This window comes from Tyto alba, unplaced genomic scaffold (genome assembly GCF_018691265.1).
Source record: "Tyto alba isolate M040663 unplaced genomic scaffold, T.alba_DEE_v4.0 Super-Scaffold_5, whole genome shotgun sequence".
NCBI lineage: Eukaryota > Metazoa > Chordata > Aves > Strigiformes > Tytonidae > Tyto > Tyto alba.
The window spans coordinates 12,655,039-12,671,632 of NW_024881326.1; the positions used below are offsets into that span (position 1 = coordinate 12,655,039).

The 16,594-nt window shown below is 40.9% G+C and overlaps 1 protein-coding gene across 1 annotated transcript; it reads right to left on the minus strand.

The window, feature by feature from the left end:
* Nucleotides 1-1,213: 1,213 nt before the first annotated feature.
* On the minus strand, nucleotides 1,214-14,485 carry ZC4H2 (zinc finger C4H2-type containing). Its single transcript, XM_042807205.1, has 5 exons — nucleotides 14,281-14,485; nucleotides 9,368-9,539; nucleotides 7,914-8,086; nucleotides 6,629-6,791; nucleotides 1,214-5,545 (listed from the first exon to the last, which is right to left on the minus strand). Exons 1-5 carry the CDS (start codon nucleotides 14,331-14,333, stop codon nucleotides 5,432-5,434), a joined length of 675 nt encoding a protein of 224 aa, XP_042663139.1. The 5' UTR covers nucleotides 14,334-14,485; the 3' UTR covers nucleotides 1,214-5,431.
* Nucleotides 14,486-16,594: the final 2,109 nt, after the last annotated feature.

Consider the following 16,594-nt stretch of genomic DNA (forward strand, 5'->3'; position numbering starts at 1 on the left):
TCATGGTACAAAGGAAAATTAGGGCAGTCATTAGGTTTTGTGGTTTATGTGTGTTTGAAGGTAGTACCTATAGAAAAAAAATCATGCTGCTTATATTTAACCAAGCTCAGGTTCTGAGCTCTGTGAGGTCTGGGACAGACATTCTTTGAATCTGCTTAGCCCAATGAAGTAGGTTATTTCTCAGAACTGTTTTCATTATCATGCAGAAGGTTACCTCCTTTGCTGGAAGTGTATATCCTATGTGGGCTTTCCTGACAGAGCTGGGTTAGGGAGTACTCCCATAAGCTCCTCAGTCACCAGTTTGTTGAGAGAAGTAACTTCCAGCAAACACTAGCAGATGATGTAATTTCCTGATGGCAAAGCAGGTCTCTTTGGAGAACAGCTCTCCCCGGCCTTGAATCAGAGAGGGAATCAGGTCTTTTGCTGCTTTCAGTTTAACTCTAGAAAGCAAAACGAAACAGAAGGTTCCTCGGTAGTAAAAAACTGTCAAGAATATATATCTGGGTTTTGGCCTCTTGACAATCTAGCACCTGACAGAAGGTGTTGGATATGACTCTTTTCTTTAAACTGAAACCTGTCTGACCAAGACTTGTTCCCACCTAAGAGTGGTTTGTTTTGAATTAGTTTAAATTGACTGGGAGCTAGTTCAAGCTGAAGCTCTGTGAATTGGTCACAAACAGAAATAAACACTTCAGTCGGTGCTTTCAGTGGTTGAACTGCAGTAGAGGGACACAATTTATGTGTTATTTTTCTAGGTCTGTTTGAGTTTCATAGCTGGAAACCTGCAAGTGTAAATGAGGCAGTTTTATGCATGCAAACTATCCAGTTGCAGTGTTAGTAGCCAGCAGTAGCAGGGGATGGGTTTGTTTCAGAAGTACCTGGTTTGGGGAATTAGACACTATTTCTGTGATTTATGCGGATGCAGAAAGCTTGGAGCTTAAGCGCACAGAGGTTTGAGTTGCAGAAATGTGTCTGAGAAGTTTGGCTAGGTTAAAACCTGTCTTGCTCTCTCCTTGTCCCTTCTGTTTTCTAAAGTTCATTAGAACAGGTATTTCCCCATATTTACCTCCTTAAAGTTTCTATAAAGGTATAACAGAATTGTGGCTAATTGCATCCTGTAAAATTAGAGAGCTGGGCTTTACCTTTTGGGATATGGCTGCTTCTCAGTAGCATAAGCAAATAACATGTGAAAATACTCTGCAGGAAGAAAGCATGACATGAAACAAACATTTATTAAAAAGGACTCTACGGACAAATTAAACAGGTAGCAGCACACTGTTACTCCTACTGGGCACTGGAGTAAAATATTTAAAACACAGAAGCCAGTGAAAATGCCAGATATTGCTAAAATAACTAAATGCTAAAATGAAAACTTATGTTGGAAGAATTAGAAAACTGTAAAGGAAAGCACTTTATTTAAAGTGCTAGTAAAGCACTGTTTAAATATTCTGTTATTTAGAGTAACGCATCAATGGCTATTCTTTCAAAATTAGATTCTGGAACTTGAAGCTGTGGGCAGGCTCAGTCAGTGTCCTGTTTAGAAAGCTAAAGTTGAATTCAGGAAGTGCAAGTATTAAAATTTGTCTTACATTTTCTCTATAGTTAAGGGAGTCCTTGGCACTAAAGTTTGAAAAACTGATCTATCCCAGCTTGGGTACAAAAATTTCTATAGCGAAGCCTTTAGACACAGTAGAGTGTTCATATGCTTTTAGCATGAGCTTAAAGTAGGGGGCAGGGTAGAGTCTTGTGATTTTTTTTTTTTTTTTTTTTGCTGTTTGGTTGCTGAGCAACAGAACTATCCTTTTGAGGCAAGTGAGGAACCAGGAAAAGACCCTGAAAACCATCTATAACAAAAGAATTCAGTGATTTTGTTGTTGCTTAAATACCCATTGAAAAGGGCATGACAAAGCCAGGGTCAAACCAGACTTTAGTAACATCAAAGTCTTGTAAGTTCTGAGAAGGGTCTCTTTGTGGATATTAAGAGAATTTAACCCAAGTAAAAATTAATTTGAGCCAAGTGAAGAAGCATCCTCAGAGGACCTTAGGTACAAAGGAAGAAGCCATTGCTGTTCCATAGATCAAAAATGCAGTAGACTTCTGGTAAGAACTATACTTCAGACAGCTTCCTCCTCTGACTAAAAACCAAGAAATCAGTATTGCATAATTATCCCTCTGGTCTCTTGAGAAAGGTGCCTGGGAGAAAAGAGCACGGGGCTGTCACGAGAAGAGCTCTTCAGTTAAACTTCCTTAATTAATCTGTGAGAGAAAAGGACAATACTGGTTCCCTATGAAAGATACTGCTTTGCTCCCTCATCCAACCCCCAGGATCCCTTAATACATAATACAGATTTTGTCTTCTTCAAATAATTGGAATCCTAGAATATCTCGAGTTGGAAGGGACCCATAAAGATCGTCAAGTCCAACTCCCTGCTCCTTGCAGGACTACCTAACACTAAACCACACGACTAAGAGTATCATGCAGACTCTCCTTGAACTCTGACAGGCTTGATGCCATGACTGCTTCCCTGGGGAACCTGTTCCAGTGACCGACCACCCTCTCAGTGAAGAATCTTTCCATAATGTCCATAATGAATTTCCCCTGATGCAGCTTCATTCAGTTTCCTGGTGTCCTATCACTGGTCACCAGAGAGAGATCAGCAGCTCCCCCACCACTGTTCCCCTTGAGGAAGTTGTAGACTGTGATGAGGTTCCCCTTCACCTTTCTCTTCTCCAAGCTGAACAAACCAAGTGACCTCAGCTGTTCCTTGTAAGTCTTGCTGAGACCTTTCACCATCTTGGTTGCCCTCCTCTGGACACACTCTTAATAGTTTGATGTCCTCCTTGTACTGAGGTGCCAAAAACTGCACACAGTACTCGAGGTGGAGCTGCACCAGTGCAGTGTGGAGTGGGACAATCCCTTCTTTGACCAGCTAGCTGTGCTGTGCTCGATGCACCCCAGGACACAGTTGACACTTTTGGCTGCCAGGGCACACTGCTGACTCGTATTCAGTTAGACTCATTCTCAGCAACGCACGCGATTCATATGGCAGAACTTCATAAAGGATGTGAAAACAGGTTTGCAAACGCCAGTGCGTGATTGATACAAGCACAATATGTCATATTCACAGTTTTTCTTTTTTTAAAAAAACAAGCCTTGTTAAACACGAGGGCACAAGAGACTAGTTTAAAGAAGTAAAAATACAAAACCGCCATACTAAATTAGTAAATGGTGCATCCTTAAGCATACTTCAATTTAGAGCTCTAGAGATCTCCCAAGAAAGAAGGAACCTGGCAAAGTAACAGCAATGTGAGAGCAGCTATGACTAACCCTATTTCAGAACTGTAAGTCTAAGTTTCTACAAATCTATCCTTCTATTCACACTACTTCATCGCAGACCATTTGCCCATTCTCCATTGTCACTACTACTTAAATTTACGTACAGGTGTCATCAAAGTATGCTGCTCTCATGTATGCACTTTTGGCAAGTCCATGTACGGTCCTTTAACTCTGTGTGCATTTTCCCTTAAACTCTGTAGGAATTGCTCTGAACAGGAGATACAGCATGTGGCCACTCTGCCAGTTAAAAGTAGAATCCAGTATTTGTGTTAGAAAACACGCATAATGATCGAGTTAGTGCAGTACTGCTATTTGGAGCATGGGGTCAGGCTATCCTCCACTATTGCTATCTCACAGGGACTGAATCCCAGTAGTTCAGCCAACAGAATCTGCTCTTCACATATTTTCAGGAGCACATGGTCATCATTCTCTCTGCTGTTGACAGATTTGGCTATGAAACATTAAAATGGGAGAATACCAACTGAACTTGGTGTAAATTATAGGTCTATATTCAATAAAATACTCATGTACTTTGTGGTAGAGTTGGGAAATTAATGATGATGTATGTGATTTGGCCAGCAAAATTTGTTTATGTGGATTTGTACAGTCCCCAGCATTTGTCAACGTTCTGATGAGAGATTTGGGACTTCTCTGTTCTTCCTATTTAACAAGCAAAGTTCTCAATATAACCACTCTAGCATAATAGTAGAGGAATACCTGGGCTAAAGAGGAAGAATGTAAACAGGCAGTCCATTCCTCCTGAAGTTAGTGAAAAGAATATTTAATACTTGAGATCAATTTAGACAACAAAGGCAGTGACAAAACTGGGATTAGAAATGAGTAAGTTCTAAGCCTTGCTTCTGTATTTGGGTCAGTGCCATTGTCCCCATTGGAGGAGCTGTTGTTAGATGAGGTGAAACAAAGAGAAGACTGATACAGGGAGCAGTCTAAAGGATCCTTTAGTCAGGGTTCTTTTGGCACACATACGGAGCAAAAAAAAAAAAAAACTGGACTGAAATAAAGCTTACTTGAAAATTACCTATTAAAAGATACAAAAATAGCACGTTTTGGTTGAGGGACGACAATGACACCAAAGCCAGGCAGTTCTGGTGAAATTATCATTTTTAGTTGACACCGTTCCTGGTGCATGTAACTGAATTTTCCTGTGCTCCAGTGGAGGATATGTCTACCAAAGGAGATTTTGGCTGGAGAAACCAGGAATAGAAGATGTGCACAGGGGCTCATATTGCAGCCTGTGTGCATAGAGATTTGGGATATTTCATGCATGTTTCCTAGAGAACCACAGTGATCTGGTTGGCCACGGAGCCTAGGAGGACCATTAATACAGTTCATTTGAGCCTTGTACTTAAGTCAATCAGTCTTCTGACTGCTGAAAATAATACCATACTAAGATGTTAAAGCCTCACAAATTACACAATTTTTAGAAATTCATACACAGCTAGCAACTTGATCCCTCTTCCAAATTTTGTCAAGTTTGATGGAATGGTACAATCAAACTCCATTAAATCAAAACTCACGTGTGTCCTTAATGCACTGATTTCCTGTATAACCTATTTCTCTTTTTCCCTGTATAAAAAGAGCTCTACTGGTTATCCAAACCTATACAGTCTTACCAGCTTGGAAAACAAATTGTTCTGTAGTGAAGTAAACAGACAGCTTGCTATTTCAGCACTTCAAATAGTCTCCTGTTACCAGAAGAAAACAGATTTTTTAGTAACATCTGTTTTTAAAAAGAGAACATAAAAGCATTTGTGGTAATCACATTTGGCCAATAGGAATAGCCTGGCATTTAGGATATCTGCATAAGAATTCTACTGTGTTTAGAAGTCCAAAAGATGGAATGACTGAAATGTTAAACTGTAGCACCAGTAATACTTACTTTCCTAAAACCAAATCCTAAGGACTGGAAGGAAATTAAGACAGAACAGGAACATTGTGCTTACATTGCATTAAATAGAAAACAATGGGTTGGTCATACTTGAGTTTGCACTTCAGTAAAGTCTGGCCACATTTGCAGTTCTACTGGAAGGGTACTGGAACAGGGCACATGTTTTCTTGTCAGCCTTCTGGGTTTCATTCGTCCTGTTTCCTCTTGGGCTTTTTGGGATTCCGAGATCGGCTCTTTGCTTTGCAGAGCGGACATATGGGTGCATTCCGATGAATTTGTTGGTGACACGATAAACATGCCTGAAATGCGACATTGCAGCCTCTTGTTACAGACATTTAAGTGGCATTGTTACATTGGTTACTAAGTATCATATTCTAAGTTACATTACAGAAAAAAATAACTAAGGCTTCTTGCCTTCAAAAGCAAACCAGTGCTACATTCTATACAGTCCAGGTCTCTGGATTGTACAGTAACTTCAGGCCAACTGAAAAACTAGAGTATCTCACTGAATTAAAACTACAGGTTCAGCAGACACATGGTTCAGGCATGTATCAGTAACTCAAACATTAAAATCTATTTTGTGTTAAATATTCCACATGTTTTGAGGATGTTTACATGTGTAATAGTTCATTGAGTCAGAGAAGTTACAGCGAAGGCCAACTGTGATGTCTCGGAATTCAAGGCAGGAGTGAGTGGTTAGATGAATTCCATATATTTAACACGATACAGAACTCTGCCCTTTTGCTCCATGCGAAGCCATTTAACTTCCATTTGACTGAAGCATATTACTTTCAGAAAAGCTTTTCGATGGCCTAGCTCCAGATAGTAAGTACGTAACTATGGAGTATACCTACATCAGTTTGCCTCCTTAGTGAGTCTTTGGAACTTGGAATTACTTAGCTCTTTTTACTGACTACAGAAGGAGCTGAGTAAAACTCACTTAAGTGCCCGTGGTTAGGTTAAATTAATCCATATGTTAGTCTTGACTTGAAGATCCCCAAAATTGCAGAAATAATCAATTTTCCTGGTAATTTGTACCACCAGCAATTACTCTCCCTCATAAAATACGTGTTTTCATTCTAATATGAATGCATTTGGGATTAATTCCCAGCTATTAGTTTTTCTTTTGCCCAGCATTTTTTTTTTTCTTACATGCCTTTCTCCCACATGAAACACAAGAGGAGTGGGAATTGCCTAAATCTCTTCTGATGGAGACTCTTAAATCATAAAGGTGTCAAATTATACAGAGCCTCGTCCTTAACCCTTGGTGCTACTACTTTAAGTCTACTGGGGTTGCTCTTCATTTGGAACACTGCAGGAAAAATCGGGAACAATACATTCCAATGACAAAAGAGAAAAGCCAGCAGATTCCATCTCCTGACCTTCATTGGAGGTGGCTGTTGTCTGAAAGTTGCTGTCTGTCTGGTATCTTGTTTCCGAGCCACTTGCAGCTGTTGAGCAGCCGCTGCAGCTGCAGCCAGAGACTCCGGGATCGGAGGCTCCTGTGGTTCTGTCTGCCATTCTGCTTTCTGCTTTTCAAAGTAGCTAGACAAAAGAAAAACAAAGAAGAAATATAACCACCTTCTGGAGTACTCTATTAGTTTGTAAAGGGTATTTTGTGTTAATATATAATAGATCACAATTCACTATCATGTTCCTCCACTGGAGTCCAATTGCCTACGCTTAGACACTGTTTGGACTAGCTCATAAATAGAATTGGTGGTATTTTCCTTTGCATTTGTACACTTTAGCCAGATTCCAGATTGTCAGCTTCTAAGATATCTTGATGTACAACTGGATATAAATCTAATGGAATGAAGAGTAGACAACATACATATTTCATCTTTAACAGCTTTAGATACACCTCTGTCAAACTCAGTTTTTACATTTTGTTCTGTTAAAGTGAATAACTTTTGTATCCAATAGATTAATACATTCTTTGTCAGTGTCAGGGTGCTTGGAATGGAAAACAGCATTTCTGAAGAAATGCAAAGGAAATCTTGAAAACTGTCCGTGAAAACAGTGCCAAATATGCTGGGTGTTGAGTAAGTTTCTTAAAACATCACTTGCATTTAAAACTGATCTGTTCAACAAAGGACACTTTTCTTTGAATAGTAGCTAATCTGTCACCTTCCTTCACCTAGGGTACACCTAAAAATGAAACTGTAATTTATTATCCAAATCTCTTCCACATCTAGGGTAAAGTTACTTGTTGACAGTCATAGGTATGGCTAAATGCCATCACCGTGTGCGTGCAGCAAAAAGTAAAATTCTGACTAGCAGTAGCACAAACCAACTGAAGAATACTTGTTTTGTATCCCTTTCTTGTATTGCCTCTTACCTCTGCTTGCTAAACAAGCCAGAAAAAAAAAATATTTTCAGGAAGAAAAAAGTTGCTAGAGAAAGCAACATATGGTATAAAAATCCAAAGAGCCAACCACCCTTAAATTTTTGTATGTCATATGTAGAGTTTGCAGCTTGGAATAATCTAAATTTAACTTCCAAGTTCAGACTGAATGTTAACAAATATGTGTGCTTCCACATCCCTTTTTTGTTAACTTTTGGTTTTCATGCTTAGTTTTGCCTACCAACAAGAATAAAATGACAGAATAACCAGTGGAATTGAGAGAAGGTATAAGCCAGATAATGTTTGCTTTCAAGACTTACTCAAGGGACAGTTTCTCTTCCTCCTCACATAGATCTGGCAGCCTCTGCAATCCCAGAGTCATCCGCAAAGCATCTACGTGCTCCTTCAGGGGTTTGTACTCCTCATGCAGGCGACGAGTAGATTCCAAGAGCTTGTTGAGATCGTTCTCAGACTGCTTGATGGTGTTCTCCATCTGAAACAGGAGAATGGGCATGCTTTTAAAGAACTGTTCCTTTAATAGCTCTCTGATTGAACAAGAGACTGTATCAGAAATAAGAGATTTTTCTTACGCTGGAAGAGATTGGAGACAATGCAATGGTAAAACAAAGAGTTAAGATACTGGGAGGATGAAAACTGGGCAAGGAAGAAGCAACTGAAAGTGACATACAAGATGTGTTTTCATTCGAAAAGGGTGCACTCAACATATAAGAGCTGCATAACAGAAAAAGCAGGTAGACAGGCTACAGATAAGTCAGCAAGTGAGGAGCTATGGAAAACACTCAAGGGACATTAAAAAACATACTAAAGTAGAATAAACTAATATGATGTGTTTCTGAGATACCTGAACACTGATGGTTAGAAGTTAGCAAACAAGCTAAGGAAAGGTTCCTGATTCTCTTACTGCAGTAAATGGGAAAAGCAGCAGGGAAAAAGACAATCTGAGAGGAAAAAGAGGGGAGGGTGAAACGGAGACAGGTTATGCAGCTGGGTAGGGAAACAGGCATTTCAAGTGATAAATAAATGCAGTCTGCACATCCAGTATGTAGCTTGTACTTGCTTACAGTGTGGGAGCTTTTTTCTTCTAGTGCAAAGCACAGATACCTTCAGAGCTAGAAACCACTGTACAGTCATATAAGTTCCCTAACATGGCATAAAAACTGCAGGTTTAAATATGTATTCCCCATTTAGCCCCTCTAATTGGCTGATCTTCTATAAACTGTTTTTCTCTTATTTGTATTAATTCCTTCAGGCTGGTGCTTCTTAATATTTGGTGGTTCCATTCAGTGATCAAGGTCAGCTTTTGCTAGGAACTTAACAAATATCATATATTTTCCCCAAATCTCTTTTCTAACAAAAACCTCCAATCAAAAGTCCCACCTCGATGCCAAAGTTTCTCTGTTTCCAGGTGCTAAATCAGAAAAGACTAACAGGAAGAAAAGTTTTGTATGGGACTGCCAGAGTGATGTTACTGTGGCTGCTGGTAAGGTTGTGGCCACAATGGGCTTGGTTACACTCTGGGTGCAAATGCTTACTATGCCAACATTACCAAATATCCAGCCCAACACAGACGGGAAAAAACAATTATCCTGAGGTAAATTTACTTTGCACTCTTTGTAGGATCCTAGGATGGTGTTATAAAGTCCAGACTATTGAACCAGTGATGGTTCACTGATGTGCACAATTCCACAACCTGTGGAACAATTCATATGTAAGTGTGACTTAGTCAGGCTGTCTTCAGCTGGGCTGTGCGTACCACATTAATATCAGCATGGATCAGTCGCAGCTCCTCCACATGGGCCATCTTCTCTTGCAGCAGCAGGTCCATCTCCTGTTTGTATTCTTTCAGGTGCCTCTCCTCAGACTCCAGGGCTTCAAATTCTGCTTTTAGCCGTGCCTTTATTTTTTCCATCTGCAAAGTTTTATTCCTGGATCCAAGTGATAATTAAAAATACAGAGAGATGACAGTAAGTGACTGCAATATATTTTTGCGAGGTGTCACTTTATATGTGAATAGATGGAAGAAGGTAATAGCAGTAATAGACAAGGGTGAGACTAAACGTGAGAAAGGATGAGGTGCGATAAGTGAATTCTAATTCCAGCTCTTTTGCTCAGCTTTTCAGTGCTGTGAGAATTCTTGTACTGAATTATGAAATTAACAGAACATTGTCAGACTTTAACAGTTACTGTAGTTTCAGAGAATTTGTACCAATAGAATTCTACTGCATCTGTTAATTCAGATTAAACCCTTGCTCCAAAATAGAGAAATCCAGAAAATCTAGGAGGTTTAGCACAGGATTCTGAGAAATGTAAAATGAATTAGAGGGGCATTATAGTGTCATGTACATTGAGTAAAACTATATGGACAGTACTTTGAACTGCTAAAATACTAACTTCAACATCAGGTTAAAGAAAATTCCAGAGCAACAACATCAGAATAGTAAAAACTCAAATGACACTGGCCATCAACATCCCACTTGCAAGTAATTCTGCATTCTCTTGGTTCTTTGCTAAGACCTAGTACCCGTCACGTATTTATAAATGTTTCTGCCCATACTCTGCATTCTGATTGTTTTTTTTTTTCATTTGTGCCAATCCATAATTCCATAACAAAAATGTTTAGATGCTCAGCCCTTATTTCTATCTTCAAAAGTAATAATCAAGGAGTGTGAGTTTCAATCATCAGACAGTTTTAAGCAGCAGAACAGCCTACTGCTGTTGTGATTCAATATTTGTCCAAGCTGTTGAACAGAACAAACAAACTGTTCTTGTTCCTGCGATTTAGTTAATAGATGCCTTAGTTATTTTTCCTGTATTGGAAGTTAGAATATGATACTGACAATGTGTCAACAACACTTAAATGTTTCAACAAGAGGCTGCAATGTCACATTTCAGGCATGTAATCAAGAGTTCCAGAACTCCTTACTTTACCTTGTGTGAAACAAAGAAGAACGTACCATTCCTTTTTAGTCACCTAAAGCCTAGTACAAATAGATCCATAGAGGTTTCCAAGTACACTACTAAATAGCACATTAGACCTCCTACAGGCATGATGTAAGAGGGAGCTGGGGAAGAAGATTTAAAGTGGAACAATAGAAAAATTGAAGGTCAGAGGGACTGTTGCTTGTTTCCTTAGAACAAAGTAGGACAAAATTCTGCCTTGTGTTATTCGCAGTGATGGCAACCCACAAATGTTACAAATAGAAATACCAGACCAAAAATAGCTACAGAAAAAGCAAATGATAATGTCACATCAGAGGTCACTCAGAGACATTTACAGATATTGTGGAAGATGTATTTAAGACCAAATTTGATAAAATTCACTTGCTAAGTATGATTATTATGTCCATACTGTAGCTCACTATAGAGTTCACCTTGTTTCATATAGTATGTTTATTATAGAAAATACAGATTGCACACTACATTTATTTTAAAGGTTACACAGTCATTCCAGTTCTGAAAAGTCCGTATCTCACCATTAGAGTAAAAAGTAGCTGATGGAATAATAAATCAACTAGTAAAAATTTTATGAATGAAGTGCAGAAGACTGGATGTAGGTAGAATTCAAGTATGTAGCTACAACATTGTAATCTTTAATGCCATTGAAGGTGTTCTGTCATTTACTATACAATGGCATATACTAGTCTGAATGTAAATATTGGACTTAAACCAGTAAAAGAGGTCCTCTCTGCCTTCCATTTTAAATGTGGCAATATCTCACTAAAAAGTACCGTCCAACCATCTACCCCTGTTTTCATCAAGTCTCATTGCTCCCATTTACTTAAAACATTTATTTAGTAATGGCAACTTTGATTACCGAAACTGGGAATTATTTGTTCCCAATTTCCTCTCTTGCATTTATGGCATGTGGTCACCTGAGACAATGGGAACAGATCAGTTTCCTCACTGTTACTAGTCATGGGCTGCCATGCTCTGCCAAAGCTGCTACAACAAATTAGTTGCAGGGGATAGTTTCAGTCCAAATTACTGAATTTTGATATTCGGAAAGAAAAAGTGCACACAAATTAAAACTGTTAGCATCAGGCAACATGCAGTAACATTTTAAAACAGAAACTGTCTGTGTGATTTCTAGACTGCCTAATGAATTCTGCCCTCATACTCTTTTCCCTTCTATTTAAGTTCTTACACTGCATTGATGACAGTAGTTGCTAAGTGCATCCTAGTAGAGCATTAAGCAGTTAAACTAGTATCTGTCATCAATATATTCACTCATTTTCTTTTATCTCTTCCCAGTTAGAACACTGAGGTGCAGTCTTTATGCATTTGCTTAATTTTATGACTGGGGTTATTTCTGTGGAACTACTTAATGCATATAAATAAGCATGTGCAGATATGTTTGAACTGTGGGCATATACATGTTTACTGACAGCGGTATTCCACTGACTACAAGTTATATGTATGTATCTGGAGATACAGATATGGATATGGATATGAGTCTTAAAAATCAGATTCCATAATCTCTTCCAAACCCATCTGAGCTGCCTTTAATAAGTGATAGAGATCAACCACTGGAATGAGAATTTTCTTTGATTTTGGTTGTGAGGGCTTTTTGCCTCTCTGCCTGTAGTATAACACATGGAATGCAGACTAAATTACGGCCTGCCAAATCTGTCAAAGGTGTGTCTGTAAACATAAGAAATTCTCATGTTTATTTTGAAGGAAATTCTTCATAGAATGCAAACTCCTTTTAAAAGATTGGGGATGAAAAAATAGGTTTGATCAGATTTTGTTAAAGGTGACTCAAAATTTACATCATCGTTGCAAGTAGGATTGACTTTTTCACACTGATTTTTTTTTTTAATTTAAAATATAAGCTACTTTCTTGATACTTCATTCTACACTAAAGTTAGTAACATCACCTTTACAGTACCTTATGCCACAAACTAAGAGCAAAAATGTCTTAATTACAGTTTATAGATCACCTTTGAATATATTCTCAGAAAACTGAATGCGCCATAAATTTCCAAACACAGGATACCAATCTCTCTGAAAAGATAATTTAATGAGATATTTAAATTAAGTGCTATAATAATTGGACCACAAACTGTACTAGGCCATACTTAGATCTGTATTTTAAAACAGAGCCTGCCTAACAGTTGAATGGAAACGCATTGTTCTTACTCTGCAAAGTATGTGTTGTCCCATCTCTTACTACAAATAGGTTTGGGATGCTAGACACACAAATATTTTTGCTTGATCTTTGTTCACCTTTGTGGTACTGTGTGAAGAAGGCCAAGGCCCATTCACTGCTGCCTAATTCACCTCTTCCATGGGTAAAACGTGCTTCTCAGAGGGGCTGTTTCTGGCCCGAAGTCTCGGTGACCATCCGCACACGCTGCCGGTGCCAGCGCCTTTGTCCCCTGCCCTCTCTCCAGCTCTCCTGTCCCAAACCAGTTCTCCTCGCTCTGGTGTTACCTACTGCCAGCATGCCTTGTGCCTCCCAAGTAGGTCCAAAATCACTGCCCTCACTTTCTTTGTAACGTGTTTTGGCTTTTGGATGCATGAATTCTTACTAAATACAGACAGCTCTGGCCTGATTCTGGAAATCCATGCCCTGAGCCAAAGAGTAAAAACGCCCAACCCAAAGCTAAGGAGGAGGCACGCCCCCGACATGGGCACACACGCTGCTGTGCCTTGGTGTTTACAAGCTCCCCCCCCCTCAATGCACCCTGTGATCTACCAGCCGAAGGACGTTACCCCCAAATTCCCGGTGCGTGGCGTTGCCCGGCTGAGCCAGCCGCCAGCCTCGGGGCCCGACCTGGAGGGGCCGCCCCAAAAAGCCTGGCACCGGTGTGTCCCCCCCCCCCCCCACCTCTCCCTGTGACACGCTGGCACCCCCGTGGCTCGCCGGATCGCGGTGGGGGGGGGGCCAGAAGCAGCGGGCAGAGGGACCCTCGGTGGGCTTTCCTCGCCGGCCTCCTCGCCGCCGGGCGAGCGGGCAGGCAGGGCGGACAGAAGCCAGCTCAGCGCTGGCCGCTTCCCGGGTTCAGTTGCTCCCCTCTTGTACAAATCCAGGTCACAGCCCCAGCTCAAAGCTCAGCCTGAACGCCCTGACCCCCGGCCGCTGCCCCCCGGTGCCCTGCCCGGCCCTGCTCGGATGTTTGTCCGTGCTGCTCCCGGGGCACGTCCATCCTCAGCTCTCGGTGCCATACTCTGCTTTTCGTGCCCCCCCCTTTCCTTTCCCAGCCCGTCAAGGCTCCTGCTGGGGAGTGAGTGGGGCAAAATAATAGATTTATGACAGAGAGCCTCAGGAATAAGAAATAATCATTCAAAAGGCTTAAAAAAAAAAAAAAAACAAACAAACCAAAACAAAACAAACCCACCCGCGGCCGACACCACTCCCCCAGCTGCGTGGGGCTGCTGCGCCCTTCCCACCCGCGCACTCTTCCTTCTCGTGTTATCATTCAGGGCTGATTCTCTGGAAATGCACGACCATTGCCGCCCTTCCCTGCCTATTCCTGCGGCGATTCCCAGCAGCAGATGCACCTACCCTACTTAGAAAAATGTATTTTCTGTTCTTATCATAAAGCCCAGCGTGGTTTTCTTTCCTTCAGGAGCACAATAGCTACTTTCAGATAGATGCAACTCCTCCGCTCCCCCGAGGAAAAAGCCGCTGCGTGTAGCCGATGCGGCACAAAGCAAACATACCTGATCTCCTTGATGCTCTCGAGTTTGCACATAATTTCCTGCTCATCTGCCATGTTTTTCGCTCCCAATTTAAACCACCCGTCAAATGTACAAAATGCCAGAGGAAAAAAAAAGAAAATAACATACAATAGACACAATGTAGTCCCCCCCTCCCAGCATATGGTCTCTGAGCCTGTGCGGTAGGCTCTAGTGGGAGCTGTGGGACTTAGAGTCCAGCTCCCGATTGCTGCCCGGGCAGAGAGGCAGCAGAAAGACTACAACACCCAGAAGGCAGAGCAGAGCTTTCCTGCCCTTCTTCCTGCAACTGTATTTTAAATCAATTTGTCACACCTCATTATGTCAAAGGTTGTTAGGAACGCAAAAAGCGCAGAGGCTTCCTCGTGAGAGCTGTGCAATGTTTAGCATTTCATTAAAATAATCAAATACGCACTAAGAGACTGACAAATGAGTTCACGATTTTGATCAAAACCCTTTTCTGACACAAAGGCATGCTGTAGCCATTATTACTACCATGATGATTTCTACTAGATGCTGTGAGTGATGTGACTGTGTCTGGAGTTCAGAAAAGACGTTTTGTTATTTAGGTTTTTCTTTTTTATTTCTGCTACTATACATAGCATTTGTAACTATGGGGGAAAAAAACTCAACCAACCAACCAACCAATACCAAACCAAACCCAAAACAAAAAAACCCCAACCAGAATGCAGATAATACTGTTGGATTGAGAAAAGTGACTGTTGGTCTTTCTATAGACATTCTAGCCAAGAATGTCTGAGCACTTTACAGAGATTGATTAATAGACTCTTTTCCTTTCCTCAGCCAGGTAATTATTTTCCTTCAGCATCTGTAATGCACTAAGTACTGTATTTTAAGATACGAGAATAACAGTTGTATCTCAACACTTTGCAAGGTCTCTTCCAGGGTCTGTCCTAAGGGATCCACAGTGTAAATCCATGATCCTTCACCTGGATGCTGGCGTTTACCAGCTCTGATGGTCATGCTGGGGTGAAGGCTCAGAACGTTAGAATGAATGTTAAGCTCAAGGTCTAGACAGTCAGTAGGGAAATCAGATTGTGCAAACATAAACTTCTGTGTGTTACAAATGTACAAGCAGCAGTACCATAGTCTTAGTGAATATAGCGGACCACTCATCAGTCAGTAGTGTGAGGCTGATGAGAACAGGCCAATTATTCTGGAATATGTTACAGAAATGTTATATGGAAGGCACTGGAAGTACTTAACCTCTACTCAGCACTGATCAAACTTGCTGGTGTCTGGTCTGGGGCTCTGAAATGGAGGTGAAAAATAAAAATGGACAGAATGCAGAGGAGAGCAATGAAAATGGTGAGAATTTTGGAGAACACAGAAGGCGGCTGCGTACAAGTAAATATGGCATGTGTTAGATCTGCTTGAGTTAGGACTTATGGTCACAGAACTGAATGTCTTGAGCCATTTGCACCTACAGTTACAGACTAAAGGCCCTCATGTAGGAATATGTGTGTCTGGAAAGCTAGCAAACTACAGTATGAGGTAGTAAGCAGTGTGAGCCATTGGGCTGTCGTGCTTCGGCTCCAACACTGAGCAAATAGAATGGTATAGTTGTAGCTCATAATAACAATAGTCTTTCACTGTGAAAAAGGTATTTGAAGAGCAAATCATCTGCTAGGGCTCAGCAAATCATCTGCTAGGTCAGCAGGGAGAGAAGTCTAAAAAGTAATCTATTTAATGAGCAATACAGAAAGTTTAGGACATATTTCAGTAAAATGTCCGACTACAGAGTGCCTCACTAGGAAGAACCATCTGGGAGGTAGAAGAGTATCCAAATTGTTTTTAAGAACTACTTAGATAAAGGTGTCTTCATACAAATCCAAGTGCTGAAGATCCTTGCTTTGAGGTAGGGGTTTTGACCTGATCAGGGTTGAGTTACCCTTACAAATGTGGTATATAACCTGCCACTACAATGACCTGCTCCTGCTTCTTTAGTGACCTCTCAACATGGCCAGGGGCCTGGGTACTGGATGAGTTGTCACACATGAGCATGGATTTAAGTGTCTGCATTAGGTTCTCAAGTCAGAGAGGGCTGAAAAATCAAAGGATGTGTTGTGGCAGAGGAAGACCTCTCACCGGGAGTCACTGAGAATGAAAAAGAGCAGAAACCCAGGAGGGATTGTCTGGAGAAAGGAGGGGGCCTGAGACTGGAGTGGCAGCTGGGAGGAAGGCAGGCATGCAGGTCTGAAAATAAAGCTCATTTGGAATTTTTGCCTATCCAAGGCTTCAAAGGGGTAACTTCTACTTATCTGTAAATATTTCCTGC